At 35.6% G+C, this 19804-nt stretch overlaps 1 protein-coding gene across 3 annotated transcripts in view; it reads right to left on the bottom strand.

Annotated features, from left to right (window-relative positions):
* The window catches only part of PEX7 (peroxisomal biogenesis factor 7), an 86171-nt gene that overhangs the window by 17341 nt on the left and 49026 nt on the right, over window positions 1-19804 (bottom strand). For all 3 annotated transcript variants that reach the window (XM_077894322.1, XM_077894321.1, XM_077894325.1), the window contains exon 9: window positions 11722-11821. In XM_077894322.1, the coding sequence (XP_077750448.1) occupies window positions 11722-11821 (100 nt within the window). The remainder of the gene's footprint in view (window positions 1-11721; window positions 11822-19804) is intronic.

Here is a 19804-nt window from a genome sequence, read left to right as displayed (position 1 = left end):
AGGACAGTGAGGGAAAGTAAGTTTTGAAAATAGAGAACAGAACTGGCTGAAGATCTGAAGCACAGTGTACATCTGAGGAAGCAAAGATCTGAATGAGGAAGCCACTGAGAAAATCAGGAACTCACTAGAAAGGGGAGAAACAGAAATAGAACATCAACATTGTGAGGTGATAGGGATGGAAGAAGATACCCATTCTTGTCTAATTTTATAATTAAGTAGCAAGTAAGGTCAAACGTCCAGTGTTAAAGATACTGTGGAAAGCTGAAAAAAGCTGTTGTGGAGGATGCGCTAGAAAATCAAAACAGGGCAGCCCCAGGGGCGCAGCGGTTTAGTGCCGCCTGCAGCCCAGGGCATGATCCTGGAGACCCTGGATCGAGTCCCATGTCAGGCTCTCTGCGTGGACCTGCTTCTCCCTCTGCCTGTGTCTCTGCCTCTCTCTCTCTCTCTGTGTCTCTATAAATAAATAAATAAATAAATAAATAAATAAATACATACATACATACATACATAAATACATAAATACATAAATAAATAAATAAAATCTTAAAAAAAAAGAAAGAAAGAAAATCAAAACAATGTCAAACTAAGTTGAATAGGATCAAGAATACAGATGAAATTTTTGTGAAAAAGTAATTTGTAGTATACCAAGTCAGCATTTTTGCTTGGTTTCTCAGAAGCAATAACAATGAGTAAGAAAGTGAGTGGTTCAGTATTGAGAGCCAAGGCAGCAGAGACTAAGGTGTCAGTAATTCTAGAAACTCTCATTGCAAGGGTTGTCCATGAAGCACAGCAGGTAGTAGACACAGGTTAACACATCCACCTTAGGGACACATCAAGATCCTATCAGGATCCTATCAAGCTGGGCCTGGGCATGTTTTACAGCTAGGGGAAAACAGGCCCTTATTATATAATTTTAAGCTAAAAATCACACAATCATGAAAGCATCGAAGAGGAAACAACAGAGACTAATGCCTGAGGACACTGGATGCTTCTGGCACATGTTCTTTTCGACTCTAAAGCTAGTCTTTGATGGATGCTGAAAATACCACCTCAGATAAAATGTGAAGAGGACTTAGTTATCTTAACTACCAATAATGCTAGTCTTTTTTTAAAACTGAATTTTCCAACTTCATACTGAGAATTGCAAAATATATTTTTTAAAAATGTATTTATTTATTCATGAGAGACAGAGAGAGAGAGAGAGAGAGAGAAGCAGAGACACAGGCAGAGGGAGAAGCAGGCTCCCAGCAGGGAGCCCAATGCGGGACTTGATCTCAGATCCCAGGATCATGTCCTGAGCCGAAGGCAGCTGCTCAACCGCTGAGCCTCCCAGGCATCCCTTGCAAAATATTTTTATCCAGTCAGTCTGTAAAGCTGGTGTAGATACACCAGCTAAAATTGTGGGAACAGAGATTTGAATCACAACATGAGCTGAATTTTTAAATGATGCCTAATTTTTTAAAATTTCTTTATAATTTTATGTTTTTAATTGAGGTTAAGTGTCATATAACATTACATTAGCTTTAGGATTACAATGTAATGTTTCAGTATACATATATATTGCCAATAACTTTTTTATGAAAATGTCAACAAAGTCAAAGTTACTTTTAAAAACACATCTATACAACTGGTTTAAATCATAACCAAATCGAAGCATCTTCCACTGAAACAAAAGGAAAATATACAAATATATATATATTTCTATTTTATATATTGAAAAAAATATATACAAATATATATAATGTACAAAATTTCTATTTTGTATATTAAAAAATCTTTATAAATTGCATATATGTTCCTATCATGGATAATCTAGGATATTCACTTGTTAAAGATAATGTTACCAAGAATTTTAGGAGTCTAAGATAGAATTACAAATGTAATATAACCACAACTATGAAAAATATACAAACATATGGAAATAACCAGTAGTTTTGGGACGGATGAAGGGCAAGATGTGGAAGGAAGCATGAGAGAACTTTCTGCGATTCTGGTAGAGTTCTGTATCTTAACCCGAATGGTGGTTACACAGGATTGGTAATTTCTTGATAACTTATTGAGCTGTTCACTTAAAATATGTGCATTTTCCAACAAGGATGTTCCACTTCAAATAAAAACTTCTAAAAAACAGACTGAAGAGAAAGAGATTAATATGGTATGACAGGGATCCTTTCTAAAGTGGCAAGACCATGTATAATATTTTCTCTTCTGAATGTAATTTCCCAATTTCACCATGAGAAAAAAGACCAACTTTATTAAACATATAGAGATTATTTTTTGGAATGAACTAATAATGTCTACTTTAAAGAGATTAAAAAGAGAAATAAATGTTTCCTAGAAGAAATATGTAACGATATGTAAACCTATACCCAGATTATAAATACTAAACTAAGTATCAATGAGCTTTCAAAGGAACAGAGTTGATATTGCAGAGAACAAAGTAAAGAATTCTAAAAATATATTAATACAGAAAATTCCAATTATACGAATGGGTATATTATAGGTCCAGAAACTCAGGCCTAAAAACAGAAAAAGGATATCCAATTTAGAAATAATAAGGATAAGAGAGAAAAGAGAAAATGCCATGGCTGTATAAATCATGATCAGAAGGAAAAAAATCAAAGAAAATTTTTCTGAACTGAGAGCTAACTTCAGCCTGGTTAACAAGAGAGGGCATAGAGCATTTCTCAGCAATTATCCTCAAAGAATGACCCTAGATACTTATTTGTCAAGTTTTAAACCTTTAAAGACAAGATCTTATGTCTGTCAAGAAGAAAGGAGGTATAATATAAGAATGCTTTGGATCTCATTTTACAGATCTCAAGAAAGAAGAAGCTAAAAAAGAAAAAGGAATTATAAATACAAGAACTCAGATAAATCACTTTTAAGAGAATATATTAAGACACAAAGACTTAGAGTAACATCAGCAAAGTCTTATAAGCTGTTAAGATCACAAGAGACAACAAGTTTTTGAAAACAGATGGAAAGGTACATTTAAAAAGGTGAGAGGAAGATATTTTCTAGGAGAATAAAATACGAAGAAAGGGTGAAAATAACATGTAATCAGTAAACTTGACCACATATGGTGAAAATAAAGGATAAATATGTCAAAAATAATTTAAACTACCAACTATATCAACAAAAGGTTAATGTGATAGATTTTAAATGGTTACAAATTCTTTGCAGCTACCCCCATTAAGAAGTGGAATCTATTTTTCTCACTCTGTAAATCTAAGCTGACCTCATGACTTGCTTTGCAACAGATGGACTGCTGTGTAAACTTCTAAGTCCTGGAGACACCTGGCAGCTTTTACCCTTGCCCTGTCGGAAATCTGCAACTGCTAAGTAAAGAAGCCTGGGCTCATCTGGAGACACATGACTCAAGAAGACATCTGGCATTGCACCCTAGATATGTCAGTGAGGCCATCTTAGACCACCTAGCTCTAGCTAAGTCACCAGATGACTGGAGTCACAGGGAGGACCCCAGGTGAGGCCAACAGAACTGCTTGGCTGAGCCCAGCCCAAATTGCTGACTCACAGAATTGTAAGCAAAGAAAAATGTTGTTTAAGCCATTAAGTTGTGGGAGAGTTTGTTAGCAATAATACCTGAGATAAAGTAAGTGAGAGAAAAATTGGGACATGCATCAAGAACTTGATTTGTATCTCTCTACAAGGAAGTTTAATGCTGCTTGGCAAAAAAAATTAATACTACAAACAAATCAAATGTTTATGTTAAAATGTGTTCATGCTATATATGTAAAGAAAAACATTGGTTGAGGTCATCATCTTAGTTTGAAAAAAAGTTTTTAAAGATAAATTTATAGGGAGAAGAGACAAACTCATCACTGAAAATATTATATGGAAAATAATTAGATCCTAAATCTTAGGAGTTAGCCTCTTCTTTGAATCCCAAATCCAATAGGTAACAAAGTCTGGACCAAGTGAGTTTCTCAAAGTTTGTCACATATCTACCAAATTTAATCTATCTTTTAATTTGAATGTTTAGACCATTTAAATTTTTTTTCTTAAAAAAAATAAAAATAAATAATTTTTTTTCTTTTCCTTTTCTTTTTTTCTTCCTTTCTTTCGTTTTCTTTTTGCAAGCTCTACACCCAACATGGTGCTTGAATTCATGACCCTAAGACCAAGAGACACAAGCTCTATCAACTGAGCCAGCCAGGCACCCCTAGACATTTATATGTAATATAATTATTGAAATAGTTTAATGTGTCCTTGGCAAAGACTGACTGCTCTAACTAAAACTTCCCATACTACATTTAATAGAAATGGTACCTTGTCTTTTTCCTGATCTTAGAGGAAAAGCTTTCAGTTTTTCACCACTGAGTATGATATGGGCTGAAGGTTTTTCCATACAGGCTTTATTATGCTGAGGTAGTTAGTTTTTATAATCATCTCCATGATTGGCTTAAGAGTTATAGCACTTTTTCTAAAAATTCTTAGAGGTTAACATAGGGTTTAACAATAAATGTCTTAATTTATCACAATCTACCTTAAAATATTTTTTCACTTTACATATAGTAATAACTTTATAATAGTGTACTTCCAATTCTTCCTTCATTTTATTATTACCATACATTTTACTTTTGCATATACTATGAACTCTATACTGTATACAAATATATTGCATACAATATTATTTTTTGCTTTAGGCAAAAATTTTCAGTGATAAAATTAAAAAGTTTCTTGTATATTTACTTCATTTTTGCCATTTCCAATTATTTTTTCTTTCCTTCTTTCTCTCCCTTTCTTCCTTCTTTCCATCTTTTTTCCTTCCTTTCTTCCTGCCTTCTTCACTTCCTCCCTGTCTGCTTCTTTATTTTCATTTTGGTCTGGGTATATTTCTTCTGACACTTTTTGTAGCATAAGTCTGCTTCTAGCTTTAATTTGTCTGAAATTTCCTTACTTTCTCTTAAAAAAAATGATTTTATTTATTTATTTGAGAGAGAGTTAGAGAGAGAAAGCACATGAGCAGGGGAGGAGGAACAGAGGCAAAGGGAGAAACAGACTCCCTAGCTCCCCTAGCAGGGAGCTAGACTCAGAGCTCAGGACCCTGGGATCATGACCTGAGCCAAAGGCAGATGCTTAACTAAGACACCAAGGTGCCCTCTTTATATTCAAAAGATTCCTCTTTATATTCTTCACTTAGTGCTTTAAAAAGACATTCCTCTTTATATTCAAAAGATTCCTCTTTATATTCTTCACTTAGTGCTTTAAAAAGACATTCCTCTGTCTTGTGGCTTGCATAGCTACTGATAAAAAGTCCGCTGTAATTCATATCTAGATGCTTCCTTCTGGATATGTTTCTTTTTTTTCCTGCCTGTTTTTCATATTTTCTCTTTATCTTTGGTTTTTATCAGTTTGAATATGTGTATGCCTTGATGTGTTGTTTTATTTGTTTAAATCCTGCTTGGGGTTCTCTAGGATTCTCAAACCTATGGTTGGGCTTTCATTATTTTTGGAAAATTCTTAACATTACATCTTCCCTATTTGCTCTCTCTTCTTCAGGACTCCAATTACATATATGTAAGAACACCTGATGTCCCACAGATGCTAGATGCTGTTCTCTTTTATTTCCCTCATTCTTGTTTTCTCCTTTTGTTTCAGCTTGGGTAGTTTCTAGTAACCTATCTCTAAATTCACTGATGAGTCTTCTGATGGACTGCATCTCTGATACGGTACTTTAAAAAAAGTTACTAGTTTCATTTGATTCTTTCTTACATTTTTATCTCTTAGCTGAAGTCCCTCACCTGTTCACATATGTTGTCCACCTTTCCCATTAGATCCCATTTGTGCAGTAGCTGTGTCTTCTTCCTGTGCTCTGCCGCAAGTAAAACACCGCTGGTGTCCCATCTCTCCTTGGAAGGAGGTATCTGTCTTCCTTGGATTTTGGGCTACTGGTTTGCCCTATCTCAGCTTTCTGATGGGTTTCTAGAGAGTCTGACTTCTTATTTTTACAATGGGAATAATGCTTTTTTGTCTTTTTACATCTTAGGGAAAATTAGAATATTCATTCCTTTTTTAAAAAATATCTTCACTGAGATGTAATTTAAATACCATAGAATTCACCCATTTTAAATGCACAATTCAATGATTTTTAGTATCTTTACAGCACTGTTTGGCTATTACCATAATAGTTTTAGAACATTTTCATCACTCCAAAAGATCCTGTGTGTCCATCTGCAGACAATTCCCATTCTCATCCTCTACCCCAGATGACCACTAATCTCCTGTCTCTATAAATGTAAATTATACATTATACACTCTTTGCATCTAGTTTCTTTCAATAGCATAATGCTCTGGAGATTCATCCATGTTGCAGCATGTATCAAACTGTTCCTTTTTATTCTTGACTAGTATCCCATTGTATTGATTTACCACATTTTGTTTATCCATTCAGCAGCTGATTGACACTTGGACTGCTACCACTTTCTGGCTAGGAATATTCACATACAAGTCTTTGTGTAGATCTACATATCTATATTTTCATTTCTTTTGGTTAGATCATCAAGAGTGTAATTGCTGAGACGTATGGTAAATTAACATTTAACTCTTTAAGAAACTGTCAAACTTTTCCAAAGTAAGTGCAACATTTTACATTTCTACCAGCAATACATGGGAATGCCCCCTTTCTTGAAATACTTTCTTCTTTGATTTTCAAACATACTATACTTTTGTAGCTTTTCTTTTACCTCGATGACCATTCCTTCTCAATCCACTTTGCTGGATTCTCTTCTTCCAGACTTCTAGAGTTTCTTCTGAGCCTCTTCTTCATTTATATACTCTCTAGATAACTTTAATCTGCCCCAAAACTTTCAAAACCATTTTTATGCCAAAAACTCCCAAATTTGTATCTGTTACCCTAAACTCTTTCCTGAGGTAGATAAGCCTAAATCTGTTTACTTAGCATCTCCATTTGAATGTCTCCTTCCCAATGAAAACGAAATGAAATATTTGTGTGTATATGTATACACACATGGTATTTTCTTTATCCTTTCATCCATGATGGACACTTCATTGTTTTCATGTGTGGCTATTGTAAATAATGCTGCAGGGAACATAGGGGTACATACATCTTTTGAAATGAGTATTTTCATTTTCTTTGGATACATACCAGGAAGTTAAACTGCTGGATTATATGGCCATTCTATTATTAATTTTTTTAAGGAAACTCCATACTGTTTTCTATAGCAGCTAGACCAATGTACATTTCCACCAATAGTTTACAAGCGTTCCCTTTTCTCCACAGATACACACATACATATATATATATATGTATACAATAAAATTAGGCTATAAAAAATGAAATCTTGCTATTTGTGATAATATGTTAAGAGAAATCAGACAAAGAAATACCATAAGATTTCAATTACATATGGAATTTTAACAAACCCCCAAACCAAAAAAGCAACCAAACTCATAGAGAACAGACTGGTGGTTACCAAAGGTGAGGGGTAAGGATTGGGAGAAATGGATAAAAGGAGTCAAAAGATGGGGCAGCCCTGGTGGCTTAGCGGTTTAGTGCCGCCTTCAGCCCGGGATGTGATCCTGGAGACCCGGGATCAAGTCCCACACCAGGCTCCCTGCATGGAGCCTGCTTCTCCCTCTGTAGGCTTCTCCCTCTGCAGGCTTCTCTCCCTCTGCCTGTGTCTCTGCCTCTCTCTCTCTGTGTGACTCTCATGAATAAATAAATAAAATCTTAAAAAAAAAAAAAAAGGGAGTCAAAAGGTGCTAACTTTCAGTTATAAAATAAATAAGTCCTGGGGATATAAAATGGTGCAGCATGGTGACTATAGTCAATAACACTGTATTCTATATTTGAGAGTTTCTAAGAGAGATCTTAAAAGACCTCATCATGAGAAAAACATTTTTTTGTCACTTTGTGTGGAGACAGATGTTAACTAGATTTACTGTGATTATTTTGCAATATATACAAATGTCAAATCATTATGCTATATACCTGAAATGTCAATTCTACCTCAATAAAGAAAATCCACAAATCAATTTCTATCATTCTTCTGCTTTTCAATCTCCAATGGCTATTACAAAGAAAATCAAACATAGTATGGTCTGCAAGTCCCTACACAATTTGGCCCCTGCCCAATTCCCATTATGCTCTGCCTCATTCAGTCGGCTTGTCAAGCTTGTCTTCTTTCTGTCCTTAATAATACCAAACTCTTTACCACCAACGACTTAACTGTTGTTTCCTCTGTGAAAAACATTCTTCCTTTAGATTTCTGGATGGTGGCTTCATTTCACTGTTCAGCCATCAGCTCACATTTCACTTTTCTAGGAGAGTCTTCTCCAGACCAGCAAAAGTACCCTATCATTCTCTATCAAATTCGTCCAATCTTGAATAGTATTTATTACTATATGAAGTCATATTTTGGTTAATTATTTGATTTCTGCCATAATATGTAAGCTCCATGACAGCAGGAATCTAGTCTGCTTTGTTTAATGGTTTAATCTTAGTGCCTAGAACTCTACCCAGCCTTCAAATATGAATGAGGGATCCCTGGGTGGCGCAGCGGTTTGGCGCCTGCCTTTGGCCCAGGGCGCGATCCTGGAGACCCGGGATCGAGTCCCACGTCGGGCTCCCGGTGCATGGAGCCTGCTTCTCCCTCTGCCTGTGTCTCTGCCTCTCTCTCTCTCTCTGTGTGACTATCATAAATCAATAAAAATTAAAAAAAAATATGAATGAGTGTATATTTTCCTAAAGCATCCTTTGCTTCCCTCTGTTTTAACATGTGTCAACGCTGTACTGTAACCACCTGTTCTGCACAACTGTAATAGATACTCAATAGATGTGACCGAATAAAAGAGAATCAATGAATGTCAAAAAGCATTAAGAAAAACAGAAAAATAGATAACTCTGTAATAATACTTTCAAAAGATTAAAAATACATTAATAAAAGATACAAATTCTTCAGTATTTCATTTGTATGACCTACAACACAGCAAAAATCATATAAGGTAAAGTTGACTAAACTTGAAGAATGGGAAAAAACATAAAATTTAGTTGATACTCTCAACACTCAGTTTTTTAAAATATGACAAATAAATAAATACAGTTTCTTAAATTCTAATGTTAAATAATACACCATCAATAAGGAAGAAATAATTTCTTTCATTCTCAAGTACTAGCCATGCTCCCGCCTATCCCAGGGTCTATGATATACTATTACTTTTGCCTATTTATGATATTCCTCTGTCTCTTCACTAGTTAACACCTACTCATCTGTCAGACCTCAAATGAGCCTCACTTCCTTACAGATGTTTTATATAGGTCAAATATCTATTCTAATTATGAACCTTTGAGGAGCAACGTATTTCTCCTTTTTAGGCTTGTCACAGCTGTCTGTTGACATTCATTTGTGAGATTAGTTGATACAATAGTAGACTAAATGCTTTATGAAGACAGGGCCCATGTTTACTTTCATTCCTCATTGAATCCCCAATATCTAGTACAAGGTCCAACATATGAAAATATCTGTGGAAAGAGTAAATGAATGAGAGAGAGTGGTTTTACTTTTAAGGTCCCTCCTAATCCCAAATTTTTGTCCCATTATGAATTAACTCAGTGGAGACTTCTAGTACAATTGAACTGTATATTCTGCCATTGAACCTGATGCTTATTTAGAGCTCAAAGACTTTTGCTTCTTCATTCCTATTTGCTCTCAATAGCAACTATTTTCTTAGTACAAATGGAATTTGATTATTCAATTGGAAGAGATTACATAGAAAAAAAAAAGAGAAAATCATGTAATAAAATCTCCTATTAAGAAATTTTAAAATACAATTAATATGAAATGATTAATAAATATGATTATGATTCAGAGGACTTATTAATCCTCTGAAAACAAAGTTCCTTTTAATGGGGTGGTCTATCTGTGGAGGATTTTTTTGTTTGTTTTTTTTTAAAGATTTTATTTATTTATTTATAGAGGCACACACACAGAGAGAGAGAGACGCAGAGACACAGGCAGAGGGAGAAGCAGGCTCCATGCAACAAGCCTGATGTGGGACTTGATCCCTGGTCTCCAGGACCACACTAAACCACTGCGCCACCAGGGCTGCCCTATCTGTGGAGGATTTAGAAAACACTTGGCACTCTGGACAAGAACCTGCTATGACCTCATACATTAAGGAGACCCCAGTCTTGGACTCATAAAGTATGGGTTAACAGAACTGTATGAGAAGAAAAATATTTACTTAGAGTCCTTTGTATGATATTGCCACATTTCAATAGGTACATTACAATTTTTTTTTAACTAAGACAGCAAAGAAGTATGATTATTTTACTAAAAATCATCTATAAAAAATGTATTTCTCAGAAAAGGAACTAGTTTACTTGAAGCACACTGTATTTACATTAAAGATAATGCTATTTTATCCATCACTATTACAGTTTCTTCTCAGAAGAAATGCCATTAAATCATTTAAAAACAATTATTCTAATGTTATTATTCTAATGTTAATGAGAATATTCTATAATGAGAATATGTATTTTTTGGGGGGAGAATATTTTAAAATGAGAATTGTCTTAAGTTCTTAAAATTAAAAAAGTATCCATTTAAATTTAAGAATTTAAATTTAAGAATACAGTAATGAGAAATGAGGCTTGTTTTTTGTTCAAGTTCTAAAATTCATCATAAAAACATAACTTCTTAGTCATACTCTATTTTCTTTTTATGATTATGGTGTTTTCACATGGTCTATAAGTGTCTAATCACTCAACATACTGTGTAGTGTTTCTGACCTGAGTTTATAATTTCTAAAACTGAAACAGCATAAAAAAAAAAAACTCTAAAGAATATTTAAAGTCCAAAATAGTGACTCTCAAGTCCTCAAGACAACAAAAAGGGGAAAATATGAAGTTTATTAATTTTTTTAAAGATTACTTGAGAGAGAGAGAGCTCACGCAAGTGAGCACAAATGGGGGAGGGGCAGAAGGGGGGAGGTCCAGAAGGAGAGAAGCAGACTCCCCCTCCCCTGCTCAGTGCAGAGCCCCACACCAGCTTGACCTTACAACTTGAGATCATGACCTGAGACGAAATCAACAGTCCATGCTTCACTCACTGAACCACTCAAGCACCCCTGAAATTTATTTTTTTAAAATCTTTTTTTTTTTAATTTTTTTTATTTATTTATGATAGAGAGAGAGAGGCAGAGACATAGGCAGAGGGAGAAGCAGGCTCCATGCACCGGGAGCCGGACGTGGGACTCGATCCCGGGTCTCCAGGATGGTGCCCTGGGCCAAAGGCAGGCGCTAAACCGCTGCGCCACCCAGGGATCCCTGAAATTTATTAATTAAAATAGCAGCCATTCTACTCTACTTGGTTCCCCATTGGAACCCTCTCTTTTGACATCAAGTGTGGAGAAGATGGTGATAGTCCTGAGAAGAAAATGACCTACCTATCATCTCAACTGCTCAGTGGGACAGTCTAGAACTACACTCTTGACTCTCATCAACCTCTGGGGATAATCCTTCCCCATTCCATTCTTCTCTTGTCACCCTTTGTATTGGGAGAAGTCTACTCAAATGCCCAAGTTTATATAACAAAAGAGATTAAGTTAATTAAGTAATTGTACTTTGTCCTGCCCTAAAGGCAAAAGTGTGTTCTTGAAAGCAACATGGGCCAAGCATAGAGCTAGTTGCAAACTTTGTGGGTAGGAAAAACATCAGGAGATACCACCCATTACCTGAGTAGGACTCTGAAGACTTAAATCTAAACCACAAGTAAACTCCGTATGATGTTCCACTGTTTCAAGAAGAGGGTCAGGCTTTGAAAAGTTCCAGAATCTGTGAATATAAACAGAAAGAAATAATTTAGGTGCTAAAATTACCAAAAAATGTATCTAAGAAAAAAACAAATATTTACCATAGCAGGGTCTTGATCAAAACAGCTTCAACCAAGTCATAAATACAGAGTCCCACTACTGAGCTACATAAAGAAATCTAATAAAGAAAAAAATGTACTCCATTCTATTATATAAAAAATGAAATTATTAATCCATATACCCTTGTAAAAGACTATTATATTCCCATTAGTATTCTTGTAGAATAGAAGCTTAATAAATTTTAGTTTAATTTTTTTATATTGCACAAGGACATTTAAGATGAGAGATACTATGCTTTTGTAGCAATTTCTAAAAGCATTTATGATTATAAAATAAGGATATTGGATTACACAAACTCTAACATTTTGTGACTTTTAAATACTTCATTTCTCAACAACTGATATGAAAAGATCTTAGATTTAATTTACATTTCAACAGCAATTCAGATTCTTTAAAAACAATCTGTTCTCTTATGAAAATCTCTGTAATTCTGAAAATCGTCTTTTTGAGGCACAGTCTTTCTTATAGATTCTACATCAAGGTAATTTCTATAGACTCAAGAAAAACTGAAATGTGTTTTCCTAGGCCAATATTAAGTATTCTATTTATCTATAGAAGACTGGGAGTGGTAATATTTACCATAATATGCCTCTGATTTCTACTGTACAGATAAGAACTTGGCTCTATTTTCAATACACAAAATAGTGCTTTATTTCTAAAGCTGTATTTGCTCATCATCTTTCTTATTTGATTCTAAACACTCCATAGAAATGGCACATTCAGGATCATAGAGTCATACTCCAATTCAGCCTCCCTAATGATCTGCAACATGGAACACACTGAGGGTTTAGCAGATCTCTTTGAAAGAGAGTAAATACACAGAACCAACAGTCATAGTTTGTTTAACCTGGTGGTATTATTTCCCTAATAAATACAGGGTTGGTCTTATTAAGTTTGAAAAAGATTGTTGCTATGGATAAACCACTGTGTGGGTACCAGAGAGACAATGAATAAATAGCTCCTTTATCAGATTACTGAAATCTACAAAATATTTAAGGAGAGTGATTTTTACTTTTGCAAATTTCCTATTCAAACAAATGAGGGAACAGGCTGCAGTCCTTTTCAGAAATCAAAATAGTGGCCTCCACTGTCTTTGCGTATTTGTTCCTTCGGGTCAAGACAGATCTTATACTGAAATCTAATTTTCTAGATTTTGATAATGTTTATATAAGCAAAAGTAAATAAGTCATCATGTAATTTCATTTCTAGAACATGGTTATTCACTGATTTGCATTACTTGAAACAGTAATCAAATGATTTTGTATATACCCACTATGTTCCAAAAAATATTCAAAATGGTTTTAAAAATGAGTTATTTGATATGGCCTAAAAAATGAGTTAAAGGAAAAGGATAGGAAAGTAAATTTGAACCTGCAATGAAATTGATAAACAAAAATAAAGAGCATCCTCAACATCCTCGAAGGAAACACAGAGATGTTGCTTCATAGGCCACTACTCATGAATCAATGGTATTCATTCTAAAGGGTAGTAGAATCATTCTGTGGGAAGGTCAACTTCATCTATATTCAACTTTCTGACTTCATTTAGGATTTAGATTCTATTTCAATCAAATAGATGGTCATTTGTCTTTAGACTAATCATAAAAATTGGTTTCTGAATTTCAGCAGAACTTTTTAAAGATAATAAAAAGCAAAAGGATTCATTTGTACCCTCCTGACAAGTTCCTAGGATGCAGTTTTTGTTATTATTTTGTTGTTTTGAGCCAGTTAAGGAAAAGGCTGCACTTAGGACAAGAGAGGTGGGCCTTAATACAATTTAGGATGCCCAATAAGGATGCATGTGTGAAAACATCTAACTTTGGCTTGCAAGTATGACAAAGGAAGTCACACATGCAGGAGGGCTGAAATTCTCCCCAAAAAGTCAAGCTGGGGGTGCCTGGCTGGCTCAGTCAGTAGAGCGAGTGACTCTTTATCATTAGTTCAAGTCCTGTGTTGGATGTAGAGATTACACAAATAAATAAAACTTAAAAACAAAAAGTAAAGCTGAATTTACTCTAATACATAGCTTAATGGGTGTTCAAGATACCATACAGCTCCACATCAGAGTCACACTCACCATAACTTTAACCTGGGAAAAACTACCAGGTATTTACCCACAATCTGCAAAACATTCATCAAACAAGATGCATGCTAAAACTCTAAGGATACTATTTGGTGAAGGAAGGGTTAGTGAATGCCATAGAAGCACTATCAGCTTATTACATCACTTCACAGCTCTCACAGAAATTACATAATACACAAACTATGCATATTATGCAACTTGTACAAAAATTTTGAGAGGTTGACTTCCAGCAGAATAGCTGATGAGGTGTCTAGACCAACATTCTTACCGAAAAAAAAATTCCTAGATAATACATAAAAACAAATACTACCACAAAAACTTCATAAGAGCATCAATGAGGGACACTCAGGTCAAAACTAAGACTGAAGCCCAGAGCAGTGTATCAACAATAAGCCAGCTTTCACCTTGACAGAGTTTGCTAAACAGGGAGAACCAGAGCTTTGACTTTAACTTCGAGGGCATCAGGAGCCAGAAAAGTCAGAAAAACTAATATTCATAATTTAAAAATAATTTTCAGTAAACTAAAATATCTTAGCAAACGTATCAAGTGAAATACAGTAGATGGCACAAGCTAAATAAGTTGAGAAACCACAAGCTAAGCAATGCATCTATACACTATCATTTATTCTTTCATCACTAATGGCTTTTTTAATAACAAAAGAAAAAAATGTATTTTCTTCCTCATTCCCCCTCTCAAATGGCATTGAACTGTTAACAGTTCAATGTGGACACATCCAAAACTGCTCTATGTTTCTCCATTCCAGTTCCACCAGGAAGGGGCAAGCAGTAAGAAGGAGATGAGCGTTCCTCCACATTTTCTCATGTTAGCAATTAAGGCAGTAGGCAAGGTCTCTCCTCGCAATCTTTTGAAATCAAAGGTCCCAGAAGCTCTACATATCTGAGAACCTTCATATGCCTATCATACAAGTAAAATAGGCTCCTTTTATTGGGAGAAGTCAGGCTACATTTATCATTAAGTGGTCAAATTAAGCATATTATTGTTAAGTGCAATGTTTGCTTTGGTCCAGCACATATACTACTTGGTGCCTTTTTGTCTCTTTGCTGATGAAATCACTGCCTATTTAAGCTCTCTCATGGGAAGCAAATATACAGGACAGGCCTCCAATGATTAAAAATATTACAGAACTGTGGGAACATATTTCATTTAAATTGGAGATGGAGAGAGAGAAATATTTATCATAGTACCAATGCCTTCTTTGGGTTCCTGTTTGCCTTCTGGTTCCACACTTCTTTTTTTTAAAGATTTTATTTATTTATTCATGAGACACACACACACACACAGAGAGAGAGAGAGAGAGAGAGAGAAAGAATGAGGCAGAGACACAGGCAGAGGGAGAAGCAAGCCTATGCAGGAAGCCCAACACAGGACTCAATCCCAGGATTCCAGGATAACGCCCTGGGCTGAAGGCAGGCGCCAAACCGCTGAGCCACCCAAGGATCCCGATTCCACACTTCTTTAAAAAACAAGTATGTAGCACTATGTTAAATAAAACACCCAAACTATTTCAAAAATAAAGTTAAAATTATTTTTTACTCTACTAAAACATCATTTGGAATCCCTATACTAATACTTCTGAAATTCAGCCAACATATGAGTTCAGTAAAAGATTTATGATATTTTTCAAAATTCTTCTTATTCCTTTCCTATTCTCAACTTACAGATTGGTCCATAATTCTTTGTAAGTCTTTCCTAACTACAATAAAAAGATGGGAAACAATTTTGGCTACTTTTCCATACCTTACATGTAAATGAGTTTTAGTCAAGCTGAATTTTAATTAATTTTAGTCACATTAATTTTAGTTGCATTTTTAAAATTCTAAGCAAATTGAACAATTATAATTCCCTGTTTGCACTGCTTTGGTCTAGTGTTCTCTAGAGTGATGAGCAAGAAATATCACAACAGCTTCTTTTCTTGTTGCTTAATTACTTGTCATTCAACAATTTATGAGCCTCGTATATGCTACATACTGCACTGGCCATCAGAAGCAAGAGAGACGTGGCCTCAGCACTCCTTCCTGCAGTTCTGAGTTCAGTGGGATAAGCTGACATTTTTTTAAAAGGCCAGAGAAACACATAAATGTTACTGCAATTGACAAGTGCCCTGGAAGATAATGCAGGATGTATAAGAATGACATCCTGGGGTGCCTGGAAGGCTCAGTCAGTTAAGTCTCCAGCTCTTGATTTTGGCTCAGGTCATGATATCAGGGTCCTAAGATCAAGCCCTGCATTGGGCTTCATGCTCAGCACAAAGTTTGCTTGAGATTCTTTTTCTCTTCCCTTCGCGCTGTAAGTAAATAAATCTTCCAAAAAAAGAAGAAGAAAAAAAAAGAATGACATCCTGAGGAATTGACACTGAGCTGAAATCTGAACGTTGAAGAGTTAGCCAGGTAGAAAGTAGCTGGAGCAGAAAGGGTCAGATCTTTTAACCTACAGGTCTTTTAGCCTATGTGAGGAATTTGGGATTTTTCTCTTAAGTATAAAAAACAAAACAAAAGGAAACAAAAAAAACTGAAGGAGTTTTATATATTTGACTTTACATTCTTTAAAAACATTTTCTTGGGGGATCCCTGGGTGGTGCAGCGGTTTGGCACCTGCCTTTGGTCCCGTGTTCCTGGAGACCCGGGATCGAGTCCCGTGTCGGGCTCCCTGCATGGAGCCTGCTTCTCCCTCTGCCTGTGTCTCTGCCTCTCTCTCTCTCTCTCTGTGACTATCATGAATAAATAAATGAAATCTTAAAAAAAAAAAGAAAAAAAAACATTTTCTTGGTAAACTTTTAAATCTTATAATAGTTTTAAATCTGCAGAAAACTTATAAACCAAACAGAGTTCCCATAAAGTATGGCCCTATGAAGTATGGGTTCAAAAAGAGAAAATATCAGCTTGGATTTAGGATGGTGACAGTGCTAATGAAAAAAGGCTAATGGATTGGAGATATATAAGGGAAGAAGAATGAATACAACAGAAGACAACAATTATTATTGAAACAGGAAAAAAAATAATGATTCCTATGTTTCTGGCTTCTATCATAGTACTTACAAGACCTCCACACATTTAGTTACTCAGAGATCTATTTTTCTCTAAAAGGCACTAAGCTCCTTGAATTCAGGGACAGTGTCCTATTCTTTGTATCTCTAGCATATATAAAAGTATCTGACACATGGACTACCCAAAGCATGTTTCTTGAATGAATGAATGAATGAATGAATGAATAAAAAATAAATGTGAATATTAAGAACGACATAAATAACAAAGGCCAATCTCCAGGTAAGGTAACCTTAAATCACCTATAAGATGGTTCCCAAATGATGGACCAGAGACTCATTCCTCTACTTTGCTGAGGAATTTTATCTGAAAATTCCAATTGAGTAGATCTGTATGGAATCCAAAAATCCCTTCTCAGGAAATAGTGATGCTCAACCAGCTAGGTCTGGGAATTACCATCTATATAGCAGCACTTCAAGAGATAGAGATTTGATAACTTCCCATAAGAAACAACAGTGATATGAGACAGAATGGAAGGCAAGGGAAAGAGCCAGCAGGGTGGTGGTTCTCAGCCTTGACTGAATGTAATCAACTGAAAAATTTTAATAAACTACTGATGTATGAATGCTATTCCTAGAATTTCTGATTTAATTGGCCCGGGGCAGGTCACGGGCATTGGAACTTTCAACCATTCTCCAAGTGACTGTAATGTACAGCCAAGGTTGAGCATCTCTGGGGGGCTGGGAAGTGGGGGAGTGGCAGATATAACCCATTAATTGAGAATCACTGATCTAGACCAGCAGTTCTCAGACTTAACTTTGCATCAGAATCACCTGACGTGCTTGTGACAGATTTTGGAGGTATGGAGTAAGGCTCAAGAATTTGCTTTAGAAATTAAGCAATCCATCATGACATAGCTAATAAATGGCAACCCTAATGTACAGACTCTACTGGCACCATGTCCAGTACTTTTTCTACTGAAAGATGCTGCCATTCGTTTTTTTCTCTGGGGCATGCCAAGGAATCTGGAATATAAGTGGCCTGGGGCTCTCCAGGTAGTTCTGATTGACATCCTCAAAGTCAAATAGACCTGGGCCAAGTCAGGCTTCCCCATATACTCCTCAAAACTCCATAGAAAATTCCATTCACAAAAGCCCATGCCAAGACTCCATTCGTCCACCAGCTTACATTCAAAACCAATACTCTAAGAAAATTATAAGCTAGAATAAATCTGAACTCCTATAGCAAGGAGAAATTTTCATTTCTTCTAATATTTTTAATATGCATTTACTAGATCTCTCATCTACCTTGCTGTCCCTTCCTCACTTTTGTATCACTCAACTGATCAGCTCTTTTTGTAATCTTATAGATTCCCATCATTTTGAAGTGAATCCTCCCTGAGCAGAACACATGGAATCACGGACTTATCATTTTATTGTCTGTATTATTGTCTTATTTTATTGTCTGAGATTAAGACATGGAAATTGTAAAACTAGCAAAAACAATCTTGTAAAGAGCTAAGCTTTCATTCATTAACTAAAGAATATTTACTGAGTGCTAATGCTCATTTATCTGCATGACTAGACTGGAGAGTTGCTGATTTTTGGAACTGGTAAAAAAAATTAAGTTTAAAACTGAAAAATACCATCTGCTAAATGAAAAAAATATGATTAATTTTAAAGAATTACTGGGACACCTGGGTGGCTCAGCAGTTGAGCATCTGCCTTCGGCTCAGGTTGTGATCCCATGGTCCCGGGATCGAGTCCCACTTGGGTCTCCCTGCATGGAGCCTGCTTCTTCCTCTGCCTCTGCCTCTGTCTCTGCCTCTCTCTGTGTCATGAATGAACAAACAAAATCTTAAAAAAAAAAAAAGAATTACTGAATAAGTTTCAAAGACAACTTTTACAACTCATTCACAAAAATCCAGAAACCATATTTACAACTGTCAAGGTTAAGTACAAAAGTCTAGAATTAAGATTCTCTATCAAAATAAGTGCAATTTACTATTTCACTTAAAACTTCAATCAGAGGGATCCCTGGGTGGCTCAGTGGTTTAGCGCCTGCCCAAGGCATGATCCTGGAGTCCTGGGATCGAGTCCCACATCCAGCTCCTACATGGAGCCTGCTTCTCCCTCTGCCTGTGTCTCTGCCTCTCTCTCTTTCTGTGTCTCTCATGAATAAATAAATAAAATCTTAAAAAAAAAAAAACCTTCAATGAGATCAGTATTTCACAGGGGCTTACTCCACTTCATCACAATAAATATTAAGCCCAGGAGCCCCATACCACAAAGCCTAGCGTATTTTGACAGATTAAAGAAAATCATTAGCTGATGGAAGGCTTGCTCTGAGAGTATTCATAGTTGCAATCCACAGAGATACAGGATGATTTTCTGAAGAATGCCACACCTCAACAAAAGGAGATAAAGAAAAAAACAGAAACACTGTTAAAGATTTTGTTTACTGCTTACTAGTACAAACTATCGAACCATAAAACAATTTTCCAATCAAGTTCAAACAATATCTTAAAAAAGAAACAAAATGGGAAGAACTCTATCTAGCATGAAATAGTATCAGTATCTCAGGGATGAGAGTAGTCTCTGTTCAACCAAACTGTAACAGGCACCAAAATGTGGCTACCTAGGTTAACTACCTGCCAAAAAGTGGCAATAGGTTATCTTACAGAAGTACAGACCACGGTGCGATTGGATGAGGCTGCAGAACTTCACACCCAAGTGTTAAAAAACTAAAGTGATAGCAGCTGCTTGCCTGTGCTTTAGTCCTTTATCAGCTGTATCACTAT

Source organism: Canis aureus, chromosome 1, assembly GCF_053574225.1.
Source record: "Canis aureus isolate CA01 chromosome 1, VMU_Caureus_v.1.0, whole genome shotgun sequence".
NCBI classification, from domain to species: Eukaryota; Metazoa; Chordata; class Mammalia; order Carnivora; family Canidae; genus Canis; species Canis aureus.
Note: the sequence above shows the minus strand (reverse complement) of the source record. Positions and strands in the feature narration are given on the sequence as shown.